The 24782-nt window shown below is 46.1% G+C and overlaps 1 protein-coding gene across 1 annotated transcript in view; it reads right to left on the bottom strand.

Moving 5' to 3' along the window:
* Window positions 1–23545, bottom strand: part of LOC147056223 (P2X purinoceptor 3-like) — an 80280-nt gene extending 56735 nt beyond the window's left edge. Inside the window, exon 1 of the mRNA XM_085912577.1 lies at window positions 23424–23545. Coding sequence (XP_085768703.1) covers window positions 23424–23545 — 122 coding nt within the window. The remainder of the gene's footprint in view (window positions 1–23423) is intronic.
* Window positions 23546–24782: the final 1237 nt, after the last annotated feature.

The raw sequence follows: 24782 nt of genomic DNA, 5'->3' as shown, positions 1-24782 counted from the left end.
ATGGACGCAGGAGCGGTGGCTCCAACACTCTGGAGCACCTGATGGAGCAATTGTGTGAGGTTTTTTACCCCCTCTGAGAGCTTGTCCAGCCGTACCTTGGCGCGGACAACACGATCCATCCTCCTGCAGTCGGTTGTGGAATGGTTAGTTTGTACTGTCACGATCAGACAGAACGACCAAGTGCGTCACACTCTGTTTATTGGGGAAAGGGACGTGGAGATCCGACACAGTGTGGCTGGAGGACGAGGTGAAGACGTAGTCGAAAATAGGCGGTCGGCCGGGGCTGGCGGCGTTCAAATGTAGTTGGGAAAGGCTAATCGGTCAGGGGTGGCCGCGTTCAGGTGTGGTCGGTCAGTTAGACGAAAAAGAGGATTGGCAACTGCACAGTTGCAAGCACAGTAACAAGCACAAGACAGGAGAAACAGGAGCAAACGGGTGGCATACGAGGGACAAACTGAAGAGGACTGACTTGCGTATGGGGCTTCAATAGGGGAGTTAATGAGCCGGCAGTAGGTGTGGTGATTATTAACGACGGACAGGTATCAGGCAATGAGTGTTTATTGTTCTGAGGGTGTGGCTGTGACTGGTACAAACAGGAATGGGGCGCTGACCAGGGTGCTAGAGGAGGCGGAGCATGACAAATAGACATTGTCCATAATAAACTGAAAAAGAAAAGAAGTAGTATTTCACATTATATGAAGTGCCAAACTTCGAGTGTGGGGTGTGACGTCAGTATTCTCGTAATCCGTGCGCTGAGCTTTCAGATGCAGTTTTACGTACGCTAAAGCCACTCACAAACCTTCCCCTGGAATCCCTGCATTAAAATGAGTGGCCCAAGGAAAAGAAAGGTGGACACTGAGCGCCGAGTGTTTAAAAAACAGTGGACAATTTGGCTCGACCTACGTGTGTGAGCAGACGTTCAGCCACATGAACACTAACAAAGCCGGGGCAACACCTCGGCTCTATCCTAAGAATTGCCACAAGACGTTTTACTTCAGAATATGATGCACTAGCAAAAAAAAGAGAGACCAACAACACTGTTCCCACTGAAAATGAAGGGGAGTTTCTCAAGTTTGTCGTAAAAAAAAAAAATGCATTTTGAAAATAATTTGTACGTACAAAGCAGGGATTGAAACTAGCGATCATTCTCAAACAATGCAGGATGCTCAAGGAGATGCACCTGTTTGCAACTAATCTTAATTTTGAAAGTTTTTAAGGTCGACTTCAGGGAAGTGTTTCCTCATCACCAGGTGTTTGCGAGTTAAAGTTCTGCTATGATTCTCAGATATCCATCACCGTGTTGCCGTTTTTATTTCTTTATTACTTTATTTAGATGTATTCTTTCACTGATTCTTCAACATGAAGTATTTAGTCAGAATGTTTGCCGTTTTATGTGGTTTCCCCTCATAAGATAAACATCTTTCATAAATCTGACCTGCAGTCATTGAAGTGATGGAAACTGTTATTCATAGTAACATTGTCGTATTTAATGAGAATCACTTACTATAGTAGTTTTCTGGTGAAATATTTTTTAAATGCTATTAATAAATGCATTTGTTTTCAAAAAGCTTTTGCTTTACTAACTTCTAAAGGCCAAAACCTATTATGCAATGACCTTTACATGTCATTTATATTACTTCACACAAACACTACAGCCATCTGCTCCTGGTTCAGCACCCCAGTGAAAATTGGGAACCCAATTAAGTCAAAATGTTTGCCCACCCTTGCATTAGGGTCTTGATCATCATCAGGTCTGTTGCGCGTGTCGGTAGTTCCTGGACGATGGCGTGGTCGAGTTAGTCAGCTCTAGGGTCCACAAAACTGATTAAAATATATCGTATTTTCCGGACTATAGATCGCAGTTTTTTCATAGTTGCGACTTATAATCATGAGCAACTTAGTATATGAAAAATTATTAACTCATTATTACTTGATCATTAACACATTACTTACTTACTATAGTACTGTTGATCACTTCACATGTTATTTTCACTTTAAACCAAGTGAGGGCGCACTAAGCCTGTGGAATAATTGGAGCCGCAACTGACAAAGAGTCTGACCTCAGTGCTGCATGTACTTCTGGAGTCAGCAGCACCGTTTTTGACACAGAGAACGAAGATTTCGATGGATTTAATGATTTGGAGTAACACGGATGGTCCGATAAAATTGTTATTTATGTCATAGTTATTTCATATATAATTTGTATAAAGTTATATAGGCCTGTGGAATAACTGGAATCGCAAATGACGATGAGGCCGACGTCAGCACCGAATGCATTTCTGCTAGTCTTGGGCTGTGAGTGAACGATTTGTCTAAAAGAACAAATCTTTTCAGTGAACTTGAGTGAACGAATCAGTTCCTGAAGTGATTCGTTCTTTTTTCAGTTCATATGACTTCAACTAACATGCAATAACGTAACTTATCCCACACAATAGGTGTCGGTAATGTGCATTGAAGCTGGTGCCACCTCACCGTTAAACAAAACAAAAAAGAAAAATGACATAACTTCCTGTTAACCGAGTCAATGAATTGCATTTCCCGTTCTCAACTGAACGGATCTGTGAGTGAACGAGTCAGTGAGTTAGTGATTTGCATTTCCCGTTCATTGCAAGAACGGATCAGTGAGTGAACAAGTGCTGACTTTCCCGTTTGCGAAAGAGTCAATGTGTTGGAGCCCATTAAGTTTCCTTGGCTTAAATTCTTGTTTTTGTTTAAGATTCGCTGGCCTTGGGCCATGGACTTTTATTTGACAAAGCCTTAGGACACCTGGTTAGTCACCTCCGGTAAAGACAGCTGCTCCCATTTAGTAGTCAGTCTCAGGTGGACAAAGAAAGAAGATAGTAGTGATATAGTTTTTTACCGCTCAAAGGCCGCTTCAAACTACTTCAAGCCTGCTCCAAGCTTGTAATTTTTTGAAACTTGAAAACTTTGAACTTAGAAAACAAACTTTAGTTTACTTCTTGGAACCCTTTTATGTTGAAACCTTACTTGGATTACAAACAATTTGGATTTGCACCTGTGTGCCACCTGTTAGCCTGCCTAACATTCCCCCTGCCCCCTTTTCTTGCTTGACCTACCACCCTTGCCTGCCTGCCATTGCCTCTCTCCCTCGGCTTGCATGCCTGCTTGCCTCCATTTTGGACATTCTACCTCCATCTTCAAAAGGGTATGAGCAGCAGCTGCACACAGTGTTTTAAGATGTATGTATGCCTAAATATTGTTATCCAATATATCTATTGCAATTTCACATTAGATTGCTAGTTTGAAATTTACCAAGGACAGACTGAAACACCATTTCTTTCGTGCTTGTTTTCTCCAAGCTAACGGCTAATGTGCAAGCGCATGAAGAGACTACCGGCCAGGAATGCCTCCCCTTTAATTTTATTGCATGAAGCCGGTCTGCAACAGCCAGGAGACTATGTTTTTAAATAACATCTGTATGCATATATACTCCTAAATATTTTTATCCAATCTGTCTACTGCAATTTCACATTAGATTGCTGGTTTGATATTAAACTTTTATTTTAAAACTTGTCTGGTGTTCGACTGTTTTATTCCTTGTTTTTATTTTCGCGCATGAAAACGTAAAACGTAGGTCCCAACATTGTACAAATTAAAATAAAACACACAGGGCGTGTTGCCACCCTGTGTTGGTGTCACTCAAAATAACAAATGTAGGTTTGTGTGTCTTCCACAACAAATACAGGACAGCAAAATAAGTCAAATCACCACGGTTGCACACAAAATGAGAGTGTTATGGTGGTCCGTTGTCAGAGTATGGAGGGCTTTACCTTATACTGTAAGGCTTATAGGGTAATGTTTGAACAAAAAAAAACGTATAGGGTGAAAGCACCTCCGTCACCTGGATCGGACTAAACCATTTTCCGGGCGGGGGGGAGAGAGGGGGTGGCACCCGACCATCACAATGCTTGAATTACAGTACAATGTTTACAAACATATGCCAATACCCCTCTCCCTCCTGTTAATTTTATAACTCCACGACCCCCTCATCACTTTGTTGTAGTAAGTTTTTTCTGTTGCTGAAGTTATCAGAAGAGTCAAACTGTGAGTGAATGACAAGATTAATGCGTCAAGAAGAAGAAGTGCTGTGTGGATCCAATTTAATTACATTTGTGATAAAGCTGCAGCATGCAACATTTGCAAAGCAAAGTTTTCAACAAAAGGTGGATCTACAGCCAATCTTCTGAGCCACATAAGAAATTAGCATCCAACTGTCCAGCTGCAAGAGGTGAGAGAAGACCTTCGCCTGACTGAACCTACTACCAGCACTGCTCCAGTAAGCACTGTTCAAGCCAGACCAACCAGACTTACTCATTTTATTTCAAGGCCAATTGACCCACTTGGGCAAAAGGCCTTGGATGAAATACTTGCTAAAATGATTGCAAGGGATTTTCAACCCTACCCAATAATGGAAGACCCTGGATTTCGCCAATTTACAAAGGCACTGAATTCAAACTATGTCCAAACTAGCAGGAAAACACAGTCATCCCTGATTTGCACAAGACAACCGTTGAAAAAATGAAGGAAAGGGTGAAAGGAGCCCAGGCTGTGTGTTTGACCAGTGACTGCAGGACATCGAGGACCACAACATCATTTATGTCAGTGACATGTCATTTCATTGACAATTATGAGATGGTCTCTGTCCTGCTGGAATGTTTTGAAATGAGCGAGAGACACGCATCCAACCAACCATCAGAGCAACTTGTAAGAGCTGCAAGGGAATAGGACATGTCAGACAAGATATGTGCCTGTGTATCTGATAATGGTACAAATGTAGTAAAAGCAATTCAGATCACAGGTTGGCCTCACCTTTTCCGCTTTGCCCACACCCTCAACATAATCGTCATTAGTGGCATGACTACAATAAAAGACACCCTGGAAAAAGTAAAGGCCATTGTTGAATACTGTATTGGCCCGAATATAAGATGACCGTGATTATAAGACGACCTCCTCTTTTTCAAGACTCAAGTTTGAAAAAAATACTTTTTGAACACCAAATTTAATTTTCATACAGAAAATAATTACAGTACATCTGGAACAAATGATTATAACACTATATTCGTGAGAAAAAGCATGTTAGGGTTGATGAATGATTTTGATTGTATGATTATGTTGGAATGTAGACTATAATGATTAACCAAACTTGTCCTGCTCTCATAACGCAGTAAAATAAAGTGGTTGCATCCTCTGCTTGATTGACCAGCTGCAGAGGACGCAATCAAATTTGTTCTGTTTCCCCCAACGTCGTAAAACACCCCCTGCTCTGATTTGACCAGAGGCCAGGGGTTCACCAAACCTGTCCACTCTCACCCCCACACTGTTTTCTCTCAATAAATACTCTCTTGTAAGAATCCAAAGTCAGACTTCATTTGAATATCGCTGTATGCACAGTGATGAACGTTTTCTCCACTTACAAGTGCTAAAGGGCATACTGTCTCCCGTGTGGTTCTTGCAAATAAGTTGGAGTGAGCACCACTCTAACAAAGCATGTTATTTTGCCTCATTCAAATCATGCAAAAACTGTCTATCACATCTTAATATCTGTAGTGTATTTTTATTCTGGTATCATACAATGTATATTTCACTTCTAAGCCTAAGTGTGACCAGGTCACGCTCGTGTGGGATTTTATGGGGCCTGGGCCAGGAAGGCAGACTTCCTGGCAGCAAGATACAGCAATTGGCCATCTGTGTAGAATCAATAAGGCAAGCTAGCGGGTCAGAGGTCATCCAGCAGCCCTCGTGTGAGATGGGGGCGCGGGGTATAAGATTTGAGGCGGGAGAAGACAAAGGGGCTTGACACTCGACACTTGGTTAGAGAGAGACACTTCAATTCTGACATCAGTTGAATAAAATCTTTCTCCAATCAGCCGTGTGTCACAAGTTTTCCTTCCCCAATCCAGCCACCTTTCCACCGTTTGCTCTTGAAGACCAGCTGACCACCGAAGAGAATTCACTACATTTTTGGCGTCACGAACAGTTCTCGTGTTCTCCAGGAGCCTTCGTCCGCCTAGGTGCAAGCATCTAGCGTGCGGCCGACAGGCTGAGATTAAGGTGAGAAGCTTTCACTCACAGTTATCGTGATATGCTCGTGCCTAGTGTGTGTGGTGGTGGTGGTGGGGGGGCTCTTGAGGGAGATAGTTGATGGATCTTATGTGCCTGTGGCTGCAGAGTGGCCCCTAAATAGAAATGAAAAAGTACAATAAAAATAGAAAAAAGAAAAGACAAATAAAAATAGAACAATTACGTAAAACGTAATGGGGAACGTGCACAGTGAGTGTGTGACATGTCTGGTGTGGATGATGGAATATGACCAATAGAAAAGTCCCATGGAAAGTAGTCTTAGTTTGGATACAGGTCCCAATTGGAGGGTGTAAATTTTAGCTTGTGTAAATGGATAAGGGTGAGAAAGCACCAGTTGTTCGGACGACTTGCCCCAGGGGCTGCGCGCTGAGTTCATAGGGCGGGGCTGTGTTCCCCCAGGAAGTCAAAAATGAGTAAAAGTAAGACAAAATGATGGGGATCCAAATGATGATGAGCAAAGAATGCATGAATCACATTGAATGGGCATTATTGAAACTGCAAAGGAACTAATGGTTAACAGTTTGTCAACAGGTGGGAGAGGGGCATGCTTGCACTAACCATTACAATACTAATATATGTGTATCTGTGTGTCTTAAGAAGAAAGTTAGGCGTGGCAACAATAATTTATGGCAGGAAGCCACAAATGCGGCCTGGGACAGGGAACTTTATGACACGAGATAGAGGAATGAAGTGAAGAAAGGGGGGTTCACTCGTAAATAACGAGGGATCCTGTCGGGAGCGGCCAGCGCCCCACGGGGCCATCTGGCAAATATGAGGGAGATGAGAAATCACATTTGTGGAAGAGTTAAAATAATCAAATAGACATAGACTGACATGTTAAAGAATGTAAGCCAGTTGAGAATTGATTATGGCAAATAAAGGAAGAAGGAAGGAGTATTCTTCACCTTCACCTTCATCTTCTTCCGCTTATCCGGGGTCGGGTCGCTGGGGCAGCAGCTTTAGGAGGGACTCCCAGACCTCCCTCTCCCCAGCCACTTCCTTCAGCTCATCCCGGGGGATCCCAAGGCGTTCCCAGGCCAGAGACATAGTCTCTCCAGCGCGTCCTGGGTCGACCCCGGGGTCTCCTACCGGTGGGACATGCCCGGAACACCTCCCCAGGGAGGCGTCCAGGAGGCATCCTGATGAGATGCCCGAGCCACCTCATCTGGCTCCTCTCAACGTGGAGGAGCAGCGGCTCTACTCCGAGTCTCTCCCGGATGACCGAGCTTCTCACCCTATCTCTAAGGGAGAGCCCGGACACCCTGCGGAGGAAACTCATTTCAGCCGCTTGTATCCTGGATCTCGTTCTTTCGGTCACGACCCATAGCTCGTGACCATAGGTGAGGGCAGGAGCGTAGATCGACCGGTAAATCGAGAGCTTTGCCTTTTGGCTCAGCTCTCTCTTCACCACAACGGACCGGTACAGAGTCCGCATTACTGCCGACGCTGCACCGATCCGCCTGTCGATCTCGCGCTCCATCCTGCCCTCACTCGTGAACAAGACCCCAAGATACTTGAACTCCTCCACTTGGGGCAGGATCTCATCCCCGATCCGGAGAGGGCATTCCACCCTTTTCCGACCGAGGACCATGGACTCGGATTTGGAGGTGCTGACCCTCATCCCGACCGCTTCACACTCGGCTGAGAACCGCTCCAGTGAGAGCTGGAGGTCACGGACTGAAGAAGCCAACAGCACCACGTCATCTGCAAAAAGCAGAGACGCGATGCTGAGGTCCCCAAAACGGGCCCCCTCAACGCCTCGGCTGCGCCTAGAAATTCTGTCCATAAAAATTATGAACAGAATCGGTGACAAAGGGCAGCCTTGGCGGAGTCCAACCCTCACTGGGAACGAATCCGACTTACTGCCGGAAATGCGGACCAAACTCTGGCATCGGTGATACAGGGACTGAACCGCCCTTATAAGTTGGCTCGGCACCCCGTACTCCCGAAGCACTCTCCACAGAACCTCCCGAGGGACACAGTCGAACGCCTTCTCCAAGTCCACAAAACACATGTTGACTTGTTGGGCGAACTCCCATACAGCCTCGAGGATCCTGCCGAGGGTGTAGAGCTGGTCCACTGTTCCACGGCCAGGACGAAAGCCACACTGCTCCTCCTGAATCCGAGGTTCGACCTCCCGACGGATCCTCCTCTCCAGCACCCCTGAATAGACCTTACCAGGGAGGCTGAGGAGTGTGATTCCCCTGTAATTGGAACACACCCTCCGGTCCCCCTTCTTAAAGAGGGGAACCACCACCCCAGTCTGCCAATCCAGAGGCACCGTCCCCGATGTCCACGCAATGCTGTAGAGGCGTGTCAGCCATGACAGCCCCACAACATCCAGAGCCTTTAAGAACTCCAGGCGGATCTCATCCACCCCCGGGGCCTTGCCACCGAGGAGTTTTTTGACTACCTCAGTGACTTCGACCTCCGAGATTGGAGAGTCCGCCTCAGAGTCCCCAGGCCCTGCTTCCACAATGGAAGGCGTGTCGGTGGAATTGAGGAGGTCTTCGAAGTATTCCCCCCACCGATTCACGACATCCCGAGTCGAGGTCAGCAGCACACCATCTCCACTGTAAACAGTGTTGACCGTGCACTGCTTCCCCCTCCTGAGACGCCGGATGGTGGACCAGAATTTCCTCGAAGCCGTCCGGAAGTCATTCTCCATGGCCTCGCCAAACTCCTCCCAGGCCCGAGTTTTTGCCTCAGCAACCGCCGAAGCCGCGTTCCGCTTGGCCATCCGGTACCTGTCAGCTGCCTCCGGAGTCCTGCAGGCCAAAAAGGCCCTATAGGACTCCTTCTTCAGCTTGACGGCATCCCTTACCGCCGGTGTCCACCACCGGGTTCGGGGATTGCCGCCACGACAGGCACCAACAACCTTACGGCCACAGCTCCGGTCGGCTGCCTCAACAATGGAGGCGCGGAACAAGGTCCACTCGGACTCAATGTCCCCCGCCTCCCCCGGGACGTGGAAAAAGCTCTGCCGGAGGTGGGAGTTGAAGCTCTTCCTGACAGGGGATTCTGACAGACGTTCCCAGCAGACCCTCACAGAGCGTTTGGGCCTGCCAGGTCGGACCGGCATCTTCGCCCACCATCGGAGCCAACCCACCACCAGGTGGTGATCAGTTGACAGCTCCGCCCCTCTCTTCACCCGAGTGTCCAAAACATGCGGCCGCAAATCCGATGACACGACTACAAGGTCGATCAACGAACTGCGGCCTAGGTTGTCCTGGTGCCAAGTGCACACATGGACACCCTTATGCTTGAACATGGTGTTCATTATAGAAAATCCGTGTCGAGCACAGAATTCCAACAATAGAACACCGCTCGGGTTCAGATCGGGGGGGCCGTTCCTCCCAATCACGCCCTTCCAGGTCTCACTGTCATTGCTCACGTGAGCATTGAAGTCACCCAGTAGAACGATGGAGTCCCCAGAAGGAGCGCTCTCCAGCACTTCCTCCAGGGACTCTAAGAAGGGTGGGTACTCTGAGCTGCCGTTCGGTGCATAGACACAGACAACAGTCAGGACCCGTCCCCCCACCCGAAGGCGGAGGGAGGCTACCCTCTCGCTCACCGGGGTGAACCCCAATGTGCAGGCGCCCAGCCGGGGGGCAATAAGTTTGCCAACACCTGCTTGACGCCTCTCACCGTGGGCAACTCCAGAGTGGAAGAGAGTCCAACCCGTCTCGAGAGGACTTGTACCAGAGCCCAAACTATGTGTGGAGGCAAGTCCGACTATATCTAGTCGGAACCTTTTTGCCTCACACACCAGCTCGGGCTCCTTTCCAGCCAGAGAGGTGACATTCCATGTCCCTAGAGCCAGTTTCTGCAGCCGGGGATCGGACCGCCAAGGTCCCCGCCTTTGGCCGCCGCCCAGCTCACTATGCACCCGACCCCTTTGGCCCCTCCTATAGGTGGTGAGCCCATTGGAAGGGGGACCCACGTTTTCTTTTCGGGCTATGCCCGACCGGACCCCATGAGCGAAGGCCCGGCCACCAGGCGCTCGCCTTCGAGCCCCACCTCCAGGCCTGGCTCCAGAGAGGGGCCCTGGTGACCCGCGTCCGGGCGAGGGAAAACGACGTCCATTTATTGTAATCATCATCAGGGGTCTTCTGAGCCGTGCTTTGTCTGGCCCCTCACCTAGGACCCTTCTGCCATGGGTGACCCTACCAGGGGCATGAAGCCCCAGACAACATGGCTCCTAGGATCATAGGGGCACGCAAACCCCTCCACCACGATAAGGTGACGACTCACGGGGAAGGAGTATTCGTTGGATGGAATTAAGTTAGGGGTTAAAGTAGGCCAATACTTTGTGATCAACAATGCGTTACGTAAGGCCGGCGCTCGGCCGGGTGGCTGTCCGGAGACGGTGGATGGGGCTCGGACATGCCTTTTACGCACGCACGCTCCTATTCTATGGAGCTCTCTTCGACCTCTGTGGATGGAAGTCGGGGGCCGGCGCTCGGCCGGGTGGCTGTCCGGGGACGGTGGATGAGGCTCGGACATGGCTTTTACGCACGCCCGCTCCTATTCTATGGAGCTCCTCCGTGGCTGGAAGTTCAGTAGTTGTTGGCTTGTTGAACTCTTGTTTTGTTAAATAAAGAGCCGTTTACCAAACCCACGTTTTTCGTGGTACTTTGTTAACGCTACAATATAGTTATCACAGCAGTGGGTAGCACGTCCGCCTCACAGTTAGGAGGGTGCGGGTTCGATTCCACCTCCGGCCTTCCCTGTGTGGAGTTTGCATGTTCTCCCCGTGTCCGCGTGGGTTTTCTCCGGGCACTCCGGTTTCCTCCTACATCCCAAAAACATGCTTGATAGGCCGATTGAGCACTCCAAATTGTCCCTAGGTGTGAGTGCGAGTGCGAATGGTTGTTCGTCTCTGTGTGCCCTGCGATTGGTTGGCTACCAGTTCAGGGTGTCCCCCGATGACGGCTGGGATAGGCTCCAGCACGCCCGCGACCCCCGTGGGGACTAAGCGGTTCAGAAAATGAATGAATGAATGAATGAATGAGTGAATGAATGAATGAATGAATGAATGAATGAATGAAGGCTTGAAGTGGGAAAGACAGAAGGATGAGGAATCTAAGTGAGGTATGGAACATGGGGTGCTTAAACTAAGTCCCCTGGGGGGGATGTTGTATGCACGTGGAGCAAAGAGTGGTCTCGATAAAAGAAAACCGCAGGATGGAAATGTGAATAGGATTATTACGATTGGAAAGTTGAGAGAAGGATTGTTCGGAAAAAGCGGTTCCAACTCAATTAATTAGAAGAAGGAAGGGATTAGAATTGAACCTAAGAAAACAACAGACGAAATGTGTTTCAAAAACAGGATGAGTTTGCAGGACTTACAATATAAGAATGGGATCAATGTTACGAGGAGAATTTGAAGTTTGATAAACACGTTACTTGCGAATTGATGGCAGCAGCGACATTTGGAGATTATCTTGCAAGTTTGATGTCCCAGTCTGTTGCTCTCAGTGCCAGGAGCCCTGAAACTCGATCCTGAGACTCTGCCTGCAGCCGTGGACGACAAGAAAACGGTGCCTGTCTTTGAGGCACCTATGACCATTTGCAAGAACGAAGAAGGACTGCGTTTGTGCTAGGAGGAGCAAAGCTCTCCGGAGGACGATGACATCCTTGGGGAGGAGAACAGACATTGAGAAGACATTCCTCACTTTGACCGTTCCATAGTTTGACCCCGGTTATAGTTATACAGAACCTTTAGGTTATTCTTATGTTTAAGATTTTGAAGTTGTGATTCCCACTTAACTGATAACCACCCTCCCGATTCCTAAATAAGTTCTGGATATTTTCCGGTAGTTGTTCTGCTTTTGCCCTATACATGATGTTTGATAAGATACTATGTCATTGAATTTCAATAGTTTGGATTGTTTGAAAAGTGGATTTGTGTGTTAAGTGGCTGTAGTTAAGTTTTCTAAGTATTCCCCCAAACCTCAGCACAGTAATGCAAGTGAACAAAGGTGTCCGAAGTGAATGATAATCCAGTAATTGTTTTGCTCTGTATATGACTGCGATGCTTCTTGAAATTTTGGACTGTATGTGATGTGTGGCTTCTAACTCATCTTGTTATCTATTATAACCCAAAGAAATTTGTTTTCCTGCACCCTTTCAACTTGTCTGGTTACTGAATTATTTTGTCACTTTTTTTGTTTTATTTCTACCTCTAAGTGAAGTATTATTTTGCACAGTTTTGATGTGTTTGCTTATTTGGTTACTGGATTTTTGTAAACACTTTTTTTTCCAATTTTCTAGCTCTTAGTGTAGTATTATTTTGCACAAACATTTATTTAGTATTGCACTTGCATTTAAGTCTTTGTTTCAGTATCTTTTTATTTCCATACTTTATGATTGTTTTAAATTTGTGTGCATTGTGCAATAAACCTATATAAACAGCAAGTAGTCAAATACACATTCTTAACACGCAATTGTACAAAAAAACTCTCAGGTAATTTGCTCACACAAACGTGTGTCAGCTGGGATCAGTGAACGTGAGCGAACAGATCACTTCCTGAAGTAATTCGTTATCTTTTCGGTTCATATGACTTCAACTAACATGCATTAACTTAACTTATCCCACACAGGTGTCGGTGATGCGCATTGAAGCTGGTGCCACCCCGCCGTAAAACAAAACAAAGAAGAAAACATGAAGTAAGTTCCTGTTCAAGACATTTTTTTTCTTTTTTAATTTTATTAAAGACCCCTGATGACGAGTAAAATATATGGATCTAGTTTTCCCTCGCCCGGACGCGGGTCACCGGGGCCCCTCTCTGGAGCCAGGCCTGGAGGTGGGGCTCGAAGGCGAGCGCCTGGTGGCCGGGCCTTCGCCCATGGGGTCCGGTCGGGCCTAGCCCGAAAAGAAAACGTGGGTCCCCCTTCCCATGGGCTCACAACCTGGAGGAGGGGCCAAAGGGGTCAGGTGCAAAGTGAGCTGGGCGGCGGCCAAAGGCGGGGACCTTGGCAGTCCGATCCCCGGCTGCAGAGGCTGGCTCTGGGGACATGGAATGTCACCTCTCTGACTGGAAAGGAGCCCGAGCTGGTGTGCGAGGCAGAAAAGTTCCGACTAGACTTAGTCGGACTTGCCTCCACACATAGTTTGGGCTCTGGTACAAGCCCTCTCGAGACGGGCTGGACTCTCTTCCACTCAGGAATTGCCCACGGTGAGAGGCGTCGAGCAGGTGTTGGCATACTTATTGCCCCCCGGCTGGGCGCCTTGCACATTGGGGTTCACCCCGGTGAGCGAGAGGGTAGCCTCCCTCCGCCTTCGGGTGGGGGGACGGGTCCTGACTGTTGTCTGTGTCTATGCACCGAACGGCAGCTCAGAGTACCCACCCTTCTTAGAGTCCCTGGAGGAAGTGCTGGAGAGCGCTCCTTCTTGGGACTCCATCGTTCTACTGGGTGACTTCAATGCTCACGTGGGCAATGACAGTGAGACCTGGAAGGGCGTTGTTAGGGTTTATGAACTATCTTGATCGTATGATTATGTTGAGATGTAGACTAGAGTGATGAACTTTGTTTGAACCTTTTGCCTTTCCTTGACTCTGAAAGGTTTGACCATTCAGTTGTTGACACTTCCCAGATGGTGGAAGGCTCCACTAGGTTTTATTTCCACGACCTCGTAAAACAATAAACTGGGACCCTCTGAAGTAGTTAACCATTTGCTGAGGTGACCACCACACATGTCAAATGTCACCCCCACCTTGGCCACTCTCACCCCCACCCTTCTTCTCTCAATAGATACTCTCTTGCATGAATCCAACGGCAGACTTTGTTCGGACATTGCTGTATCTACAATAACGAACAAACTCTCCACTTGCAAGTGTTCAAAGGGCATACTGTCTCCCGTGTGGTTCTTGCAAAATAAGTTAGAGTCAGAACATCCCTAACATTTTGGTGCCGTGACCCGGATTCGAACATACTCACTGCTGATCGACGGAGGACGACGTGCTGCATTGTCGACAAGCCAGCATCCATTAGGAGGACCTGGTAAAGAAAAGACCTGGCAAGAAAATTCTTCGCTGGGCCAGCATCTTAGGTCTGCCTTCGTCTGACAACAGTGGATTGACGGGATCCGGCAGTGCAACGAACCAGGGGACAAGTAAGTTAAAGCCCTAAAATTGTGTAAACGCGTAAAAAAGTTAAAGGTGCACAAGATATACGGCTTTGGTTTGTCCGAGCTATGAGGTTTACGGTTTGGTTTGGTTTGTCCAGGCTAAGAAACAGCTGAGGTTCTAGTCCCAGTGGAAGGAAAAGGCTAAGAAAAAAACAGAGCTTCTTTTTCTTAATTGAAGAAGGGCGTAGATTCTTTTTTTGGTCTGTTTTTCCAAGCTGTTTGCATGAAAGTTGTGTGGTTGAGAGTGTGACTGGTAGGATAAATTGACAAAAAAAACAGTACTAGCAAAAACCAACGGTAATAACACAGGCTAGTAATTTTGTTGAAGGGTCAATTTAATCCTGCATTGAAGATCCTCAAAAAAGAAAAACAAAAAATTGAAAAAAATTGGAAAAATCTAAAAATACCAAGTTAAGATGGGAAATAAAAACGGTAAATCTCTAGCTCTTGAAGGTGATGAGAAGTACATGGCAAGTAGATTTCTTAATTGTATGCGAAAGAAAAGAGAGAAAATTGCAATATGCTAGAGTGTGGTTGAAAACTTCACAAGAGCTAAGAGAACAAATTCAAAAGACCAAAAATGGAAAGATGAAAAGTGATGAGATCACAAGTGTTTGTCAGACCAGAACACAATAAGGCCCCAGTGCGCAGGCGCAAGGCCGCAGCTCAAGGCGCGGCTCAAGCAGAGGGGCAAAAGGAGCTTCCGCTCCTATGCAAATCAGGTATCCAAATTTAAAAGACCTGAAGCCTTCCCCATACGACAGCAAAACATGTCATTCTTTTAGGTTATTAGAACTCCTGTACATACAAGACGTATGACAATGCTGATTGTATGCCCAACAACAAATGACAAGGGGTCAAGTTATGTGTGCACACTGAAGTTAAAATTTGCAAACCAAGTGGTAAAGAAATACAACTTGTTTCTAAAAGATAAATTGAAAAATTAGAATGTGCTGTCCTCGCGCGCGTGGGTGGGACCAGCTTCATGATCGACCGCAAGAAATGGCCAGCTTGTGACAAATCATTGATGCCAGGTCCCCTCCCCTCGCACCGAGAGCTGTGCATGTGTGTGCATATGTGTTAAACTGATAAAATTGGCTAAACCTGTGTACAAAGAAATTTGTTAGACTGTGGTCTATCCAATTTGCACCGCAAAACAGAAACAATTTTGAAGAATAAAGATAAAAAATAAAATAAAAAGAGAGGAAAAGAAAGAAATCTGTTTGTAGGCAGAAACTGGTTTACACTAGTGCTCATTAGTGTCTCACCCTGATGACAAATTTGAAAGACAGAGAAAACATGTTTTCTGGAATTGGATGAAGCAAAATTGTGGCTTTCACACACTGCAAAACTAAATTTGGAAAAATAATTGATTAGTTGTGTTGTAAGAGTCTACAAACTTCTATATTTTAGTTAAATCTGAGAGATTGAGTTGGTTAATTTAAAAAAAAAAATCGGATTAATTCGCAAGCTGTTTTTTTTATGTTTTGAGGTTTTTTTGGATTGGTGAATTGTTCTATCGGGAACATTAGGAATAATTAGGATAGGGATTGTGTTGAGAATGGTATATGAATGTTGTGTGGAGGACTTGGATAACTTGAGACCAATGTGATGAAAAGACTCCTCTTTGGTGACTGTGTGAGAGATGCAAATGAGCAGGGACGAATGATTTCCTGAAAGAAAGGAGAATATAGGTTGAATGGTTGAAGTTGTTGGAGACTACTATGGGAAATTGGTAGAGCAACTTTGATGAAAGAGTGATTTTGTGCAAGTTAAATGCCAAGAAAACAAAAAACCCAAAGAAAAAGTCGTTTTTGGATTGCTAATTACTAACGAACCTATGAGGAAGTGGTGTGGGTGTTTAGAAGGGCACGCGCTTATGCGCTTCCCTGGCTCATCAACATTTGTTTGACTGATCAAAGGAACCATTTGCTACAGGACTTAACATCCAAATCTAACCGGGATCAGAGAATCTCCTTTAAACCGGGAGGCAATAAATGGGATTGCCACTGTCATAAATGGTCTTTTGTCAGGAGGAATCCTTAGGAAGTGCTTGGATTCTCCTTGCAAGACTCCTGTTTTCCCAGTCCAAAGGACTTGATTGGCGAATCTGCACCTAATGTGCCTGACCCACGCACGCTTCTAAAAACTTTTTAAGGCAGCAGCAATTGCGACACGTGGGCCTTGCCATGTGTCGACAGGAGGGATGAGGTCAATCCACTACCTTTAGTTTAGATGCTTACTTAAAAAAATTTTGTAAAGCATGTTCTGTTTGTGTGAAACATAATCCACAAGGGAACATGAGACCTAAGAGAGGCTCATTTCAAAAACCGTCTTACCCATTCCAAATCATGCACATGGATTTTATTGAACTCACAAAGTGGACCTCACAAATACTGCCTAGTGATTATTGATGCATTTTCCAAATGGGTTGAAATAGTTCCATCTAAACGAGCAGATGCCTTAACAGTGGCAAAAGCCATTTGCAAAACCGTCATACCGGTTCATGGGATTCCGCAGATCATTTACAGTGACAATGGTCCACACTTTGTGAACCAAGTTGTACAAAACATGGCTGTACACCTTGGGATAACGTTAAAAAACCACTGTGCTTGGCACCCATCCAGTGCAGGCCTGGTTGAACAAGCAAACACTACTATCAAAAGCACTTCAGAAGGGCTATCACCTTTTGAAATCATCCATGAGAGACCATATAGACTACCTGTGTTCACTGCAGATTTGCAAAAAGCAGATGAACAGTCCTTGGCAGATTACATGATCAGAACGCTCAAAATGAAAGATGTGTTAAATGCAAACTTGCTGCCGCATGATTTTTATTCCCCACAGGTCAACAACCGCTCCAAGCCAGGACACTGGGTTGACATAAAGGTCATCAAAAGAAAGAACTGGGCCAGCCCACGGTGGGAGGGACCATTCCACCACCCCCACTGCAGTAAAGATTGCTGAACGGCCCAGCAGGCTATTGAACAAATGGTCTTGCAAAACAGGATGGTTCTGGACTTGATGACTGCGGTTCCAGCAAGGAAGCAGATCCACCATCGACAGCGTCCCCGCCCCCAGTTCAAATAGAGGCAGAATAATCCTCTTCCCCCTTGGTGGCCAGGTAGTCTACCCTGGCCACTGAAGACTGAAGACGACAACCGCGCGGCAGACATTTCCGGGTTCTCCCCCGACGAAGCAGTGCTGCAAAGGGGGTGAGAATTGTGCTCACCCTCCAACAGTGGGCGTGCCAAGCCCCCGACAGCTGAACAATCACGAGCAATTTTTGTCTTGACTGTTGTTATTGGTAACATTATGGTCGCCTAAGGCAGAGGGACCGTGTGAGCCTTTTGCTGCATTATAACATCTTGCCACAGGTTTTTCACTCACACACTAAAATTGATCTACGTAGATTGCATAGATGATGTTTAGCCGTGCATGTTTTACAGAAACTTAATGATTTTACCATCGAAAATGCTTCGCAAGTGATGGGTACAATGATGTGCTGTTTCTGTGTTTTGATTTTATTGTTGTTTTTCTTTCTTCATTATATTTTCTTACTTATGTTTGATTGATCGGGGTGGGCATAATCATATGATAAACAGGAGGGATATGTTAGGGTTTATGAAGTATCTTGATCGTATGATTATGTTGAGATCTAGACTAGAGTGATGAACTTTGTTTGAACCTTTTGCCTTTCCTTGACTCTGAAAGGTTTGACCATTCAGTTGTTGACACTTCCCAGATGGTGTGTTGTTTAGTTAATCATCTGGAAGGCTCCACTAAGTTTTATTTCCACGACCTCGTAAAACAATAAACTGGGACCCTCTGAAGTGGTTAACCATTTGCTGAGGTGACCACCACACATGTCAAATGTCACCCCCACCTTGGCCACTCTCACCCCCACCCTTCTTCTCTCAATAAATACTCTCTTGCATGAATCCAACGGCAGACTTTGTTCGGACATTGCTGTATCTACAGTAACGAACAAACTCTCCACTTGCAAGTGTTCAAAGGGCATACTGTCTCCCGTGTGGTTCTTGCAAAATAAGTTAGAGTCAGAACATCCCTATCAGGCGTGATTGGGAGGAACGGCCCCCCCAATCTGAACCCGAGCGGTGTTCTATTGTTTGACTTCTGTGCTCGACACAGATTTTCTATAATGAACATCATGTTCAAGCATAAGGGTGTTCATGCGTGCAATTGGCACCAGGACACCCTAGGCCGCAGTTCGTTGATCGACTTTGTAGTCGTGTCATCGGATTTGCGGCCGCATGTTTTGGACACTCGGGTGAAGAGAGGGGCGGAGCTGTCAACTGATCACCACCTGGTGGTGGGTTGGCTCCGATGGTGGGAGAAGATGCCAGTCCGACCAGTCAGACCCAAACGCAATGTGAGGGTCTGCTAGGAACGTCTGGCAGAATCCCCTGTCAGGAAGAGCTTCAACTCCCACCTCCGGCAGAGCTTTTCCCACATCCCGGGGGAGGCGGGGGACATTGAGTCCGAGTCAACCACGTTCCGTGCCTCTATTGTTGAGGCAGCCGACCGGAGCTGTGGCCGTAAGGTTGTTGGTGCCTGTCGTGGCGGCAATCCCCGAACCCGCTGGTGGACACCGGCGGTAAGGGATGCCGTCAAAATGAAGAAGGAGTCCTATAGGGCCGTTTTGGCCTGTGGAACTCTGGAGGCAGCTGACAGGTACCGGATGGCCAAGCGGAACGTGGCTTTGGCGGTTGCTGAGACAAAAACCCGGGCGTGGGAGGAGTTTGGCGAGGCCATGGAGAATGACTTCCGGACGGCTTCAAGGAAATTCTGGTCCACCATCCGGTGTCTCAGGAGGGGGAAGCAATGCACGGTCAACACTGTTTACTGACCTCAACTCGGGATGTCGTGAGTCAGTGGGGGGGAATACTTCGAAAACCTCCTCAATTCCACCGACACGCCTTCCATTGTGGAAGCATGTCCTGGAGACTCTGAGATGGACTCTCCAATCTCTGGGGTCGAAGTCACTGAGGTAGTTAAAAAACTCATCAGAGATCCTCCCGGATTTTTAAAGTCTCTGGATGTTGTGGGGCTGTCATGGCTGACACGCCTCTACAGCATTGCGTGGACATCGTTGACGGTGCCTCTGGATTGGCAGACTTGGGTGGTGGTTCCCCTCTTTAAGAAGGGGGACCGGAGGGTGTGTTCCAATTACAGGGGAATCACACTCCTCAGCCTCCCTTCGTCGTTATTCGAAAAAGAACAGCGAAAAAAAGAGTAGAGTTCGCATTTCCAGTCACATGGGTCTTTTCATTACGTCATGTCTCTTTCAAAATAAAAGTGAATGTTCACACTTTGATCATTTCAACAAATACAAAACATTTAGAAAACAATGAATTTGTATTGTTTTAATAATTGACATGCTTTTAATGTGTGTTAGTCTGTTTCGAAGATATTTACAATGTACTCTCTTTGTGACTGTTTTTATTACAGGCTATTATTTTACAAGGCTATGTTAACCTGGGTTACATGTGTCACTGCAGACAAGCGCAGCAGCCAGCCGCGCATGTAGGAAAAAACACTGGCTTGCAGGGGTCGGGACAGCGGCAATGAGCGCGGATAGCGCGGGGCATGCCTCTGAGCAATGACTGAGGGCAAGCGTGGGAGGTTGGCCACGCACGAGGGAACAGCACCATCCAGTTCCGGAGGTGTCAGGACACGTGACAATATTATGTTTGTTCTTTTATTTATGTAAAGATAGAATACATGCACAGAACAGTATCAGGGCTGCCACGTTTCAGTCGCCCGCTGCAAGCTGGATACGAGCCTGCAGCGTGAATGTGCTGGGACTGGGAGAACTGGTGCCGGTCAAGCTCACGCTGATCCCCCGATACTGCGTGAGCTCTGGTCTTTTCACAGGAACTTCGCTGCCCGATGAACTCCTTCCCCACTGTATAGACACGAACCTTTTGTGAGGCGTCGACGGTGCTCCTACGCGGGAAGCCGAGCTCGTCCCAGCTCCATAGGCTCGGCTGGAGGCGTGGTCGGTGGGTCCCGAGCAGATGGAGGGTGATCTCCGCTCCCGCTCGCGCCACCGAGTTCAAATCCGCCAGTCCAACTCGGGCCACTAAGTCCATCGCATCCTCCAGGATCCAATAGCGATCGCAGGACACAAGCTCATCCTTCATATATTCGGCGAGCCCATGGAGGAAGGTGCTCACAAGCACTGGGGTGTTCCATCTGCTGCTGTCAGCCAACGTCTGGAACTTAGGTGCATACTCCACCACCGATCGGCTACTTTGACGCAGCGTCGCCAGCTCCTTGTTGGCGTCTTCTATGGCGGAACCCAGGTCAAATAATTGTAGAAGTGTGTCCGCAAAGGCATCGAACAAATCAGACGCAAGAGCCATCCTCTCATATTTGTCCATTCCCCACAGCCGAGCTTCACCTGTGAGGTTGGTCAGGACAAACTCCACCTTGGCTGGTTCGGTCGCGAACGTAACGGGCTGGAGACCGAACATAATGCGTCAGTTGGTCACAAATGCCCTGACAAGCTTGCGATCTCTGTTGAATTTTTCAATGTTGCCGAGACGGGGTTCCGGAACGTCCGCAAGCCTCCTGGCCTCAGCAGACAGACGGGGCATGGGTTTAGCGGTGGGTGCGGCAGCAGCCGGAGAAGTGCGTCTGGGAGAAGTGGTTACAGACAGTCCCCGGAGGGCTTGGGTCATCTCACATTGCTGATGATCGATCTGCTGCTGCTGTAGCTGCAACTGTTGCTGCTGTTGTTGACCCATTTCAATCAGCGTGCGGATGTCAGCTGACAAACTGTTGATTGCGGTCTCGGTCTGCTCCAGTCGGCACAATGCCGTCTGGTCGCCCGCTGGCTGCATAGCACTGGTCAGCCTGTAGTGTAATGGAACAGACAGTACAGCCAAATGCTGAACGAAACAGACTTCATTGTGGGGAGGAAAGGGAGCGGTGGGGCGCTGGAGTGGCGATCGGACTGGGGTGTTGTCATCAAGCGAGAGTGGCTGAAGGGCAAACCTGGTAGAATAGCGCTCTGCTGGGCTTCTCACGGGAGCGGGTAGGCTGCGGGCTGCAAAACTCCTAGGAGAAGAGTGATCAGCAGCACAAACAGACGGACGAGACAGACGGATCAAATGGCAAGCGGAGTCAGGCTTACAAGGACTGGTGAGCTAAGTGGCATCACGAGACAGGCTGACAACTAGGTTAGTTGTTGGCCATGCTGATATAGCGCTCCCAATGAGCCAGCGACAGGTGACGACGATTTTGTAGATTGGAGGGGCGTTATCAAATGGCAGGTGGCGTCAGCGCGTGCCAAAATCAATGTTTTTTACTGGTGCACAAAATGGGTCGTGCATGAACATCACCTTGTTCAAAGAACAAAACCAACACAATGCATGAACTCACAACAAATGACACACCTGCAAATCAGTGTGACTTCTGGAGTTGCCTTTGCGAGACCAGTTCAGATATGCGTCATCAGAAATTTACACAATAAATCAGGTATGTTCAGACCTCCACAGTGGAGGCTCTGCCGAACCCCTGAGACGGACTCACCGAACCCTTAGGGTTTGATCAAACCCAGGTTAAGAACCACTGTTCTAAATAATACATATACCGTTTCTACTTTGTTGATCTTTGTTCATTGTGGGTGGTTCTGAAACGCATCTCCCGTGATAAACGAGTGATCATTGTAAAATGATTTTTCTTCAGGCAGAAATTGGCCTGCCCACTTTTCTTCAGCGCACCCTTTTAAAAATGTCTTCTATTTACTTTAAAAGGACTGAAGAGAGCTAAAGACGACTCTTCTTACTGGTCCCACAAAATTTGCTCACATAGAGGTGAATGTAAAGGAACTTTACTCATCTGGATTAGGTCAAAGGGATTTTGAAATACTCTAGATTTCCACTCTTTCTGATTGTTTCCACCATATGCAATTTGCAAGGTTGCGTCGTCAGACATGTTCAGATTTTTTTAAAATTACTTTATTACAGGTTTTAAACTTTGACCTGTTGTAACAATAGGTGACAAAAAGGAAGAAGGGACAGTGGGGAAGCATGTGGTGAGACGGAAGAGAGTGAAAATAGATTGTGGGTCCCTCCCATCTGCGTTGATACCCACTTAGCACTGAGCACGCACTATTATTTTGGTGCCTGGATAGCTCACTGGGTGACAATATGGACTTTGTACATGTGTCTTGTGATTGATTCTCAGTAAGGGTGAAAACGCCATTCATTCATCTGCTTTTTTGTAGGTCTGTACTAAACATTTACACACATATGTGAACATATGTATGTTCATATGACCAGCAATTGAGACAATGTTTTAAACAATTATGTATAAGTAAATGAGGCTTAAATTTTGTCAATACCCAATGATGAAATGACAAAATTATGAAATTATGAATTGCAGTCCAAGCGTGACATCTTGTCTATGTCCTCCCATTACGTAAAAACAACTGTTTATACAACGGCTTGCTCAGTTGGATATTCTTTTTTTTTTTTTTTTAATAAAACCCTTATGTCAGTTCCTTAGAATCAACAGGGCAAAAAAATAATCAAATAAATAATATTTTTAAAAAGTCAGAAAGTAGCACCTAAAATAAAGTTGTTGATTTGTAAAACTGCTTGGCAAAGACAAAAATATATTTTGAGCCTTGAACACCGCATTGTCGTCGTGCTGAGCGGTGTCCCACCTTATCTCCCAGGAACATGCCCTTTAAACCCCCTTGGGGGTTTACCAGGTGGTCACCCTCGTTGAAGCGCTGATTATCCATTGATTTTGACACACGCAACAAGATTATGATAGAGGCTCAATGCATTGTGTGCATGTTGATTGAAAAAAGTCTAATTTAGAAAAGGGAAACAGGTAAGGCCATTCTATCTGGTCAAATGTAACATTATAATTTATCTTAAGTAAAGTAATTAATTGAAGGATGTGGTTAATATTTTGCACATTTTTCATTCTGGACAAAAGTGCTGGTGTTGGAGCACCTCGAGGGGTCTGTCCATGCTCTAATTGATCATGCAGAGTACATATATAGAATAATAGTTTTCATATTTTGGCTCAATGCTCAAAATACAGTTACAAGATTTGTGACACAACTTTGTCATGTACCATATTTAGTAAAACTAAAATGCAGTTACAGTTTAGTTATGTTGTTGAGCAATAGATTCATACTCACCCAATGAAGTAAGTGAAGATAAGGAGTTGGACAGCTCGGTTGATAATGCCGATTGTCCAGCTCTTAACAACCACTGATTTAGTGGTTTCATAGGTAAAGAAGTCAGTTATGCAAGACCACATGCCAGTCAACAAACAAAACATAAATGACAACGATGCAGTGCCTATTCAATTAATAGTGAAGATTTAGCTGGATTCTATCTCTAACAGCAACAATTAATTTAGCAGTTGAAGCTTTTGGTCCCAAAATGACCAAATTAACTTCAGTTTAAAAACACACATTTTCAATTCTGACCATTGACACCAGCAGTGGTATCCAAAAGGAGAAGGGCTGTATGACTTCAGAATTGCAACCTGCTTATTTCCAAAGAGAAATTCCTGGAATAAAGTACAAAGTAAATTTATGTGGTGATTTCTTCTGACTCTATATACTTTGATACTCCAAGCGTACATGCCTTAGAAAGCAGTTCCCTCTCCATTAATCTACCCCCACCCACTTTTTGTCTACCCCCACCTACTTTTTCTCTAAGGCCCACTCACCACCAACACTAATCTGCTATTATCATCAGCATCATATTTCCACTTTCTTTCTCGTTATAATGCTCTCATTGCCCCAATGCACGCACACACGTACACACACACGCACAAACACACTCACACACCAACATGTATAGTACACACACACTGTGGACTATATTCACTATCCTTGCATATGCACAAATTTGTAATTGATTGATATCTTGGACTTGGACTTTTGCATACTCAGCAATCAAATTTTAAACTTTGTCAGACCATGCATATGCACAAAAACTGATGCATCAGCTTTAAAAAAAAAAAACTTAAAACACATCTTTTACCCACGATGCAAAACATATTGAAACTGCTGTCTTTATCAAAATCAAATGTGATTTTATAATTACAGCTGTAAGGACTGTAATTTCAGGACTACAAGTCCCAGTTTTTTTCATAGTTTGTCCGTGCGTGCGACTTATAATCAAGAGCGACTTATGTGTAAAATTATTAACACATTATTACTTGATCATTAACACATTACTCACTCACTCACTCACTCACTCACTCACTCACTCACTCACTCGCTAGTATAGTTGATCACTTCACGTTATTTCCGGGTCGCACTACGCCTGTGGAATAATTGTAACCAGAACTGACAATGAGTCTGAATCCATTCACTGACTTCCGGAGTCAGGAGTTTTTTTAGACCACAGAGGACAGAAATTGACACAGAGAACGAAGATTATGATGGATTTAATGATTTGGAGTGACACGGATGGTTCGATAAAATTGTTAAAATTGTTTATGTTATAGTTATTTGATATATAAATTATATATATATTTACTA

Source organism: Syngnathus leptorhynchus, chromosome 5, assembly GCF_054491065.1.
Source record: "Syngnathus leptorhynchus isolate UIUO chromosome 5, UIUO_Slep, whole genome shotgun sequence".
NCBI lineage: Eukaryota > Metazoa > Chordata > Actinopteri > Syngnathiformes > Syngnathidae > Syngnathus > Syngnathus leptorhynchus.
This window is presented reverse-complemented; position numbering and strand designations above follow the sequence as displayed.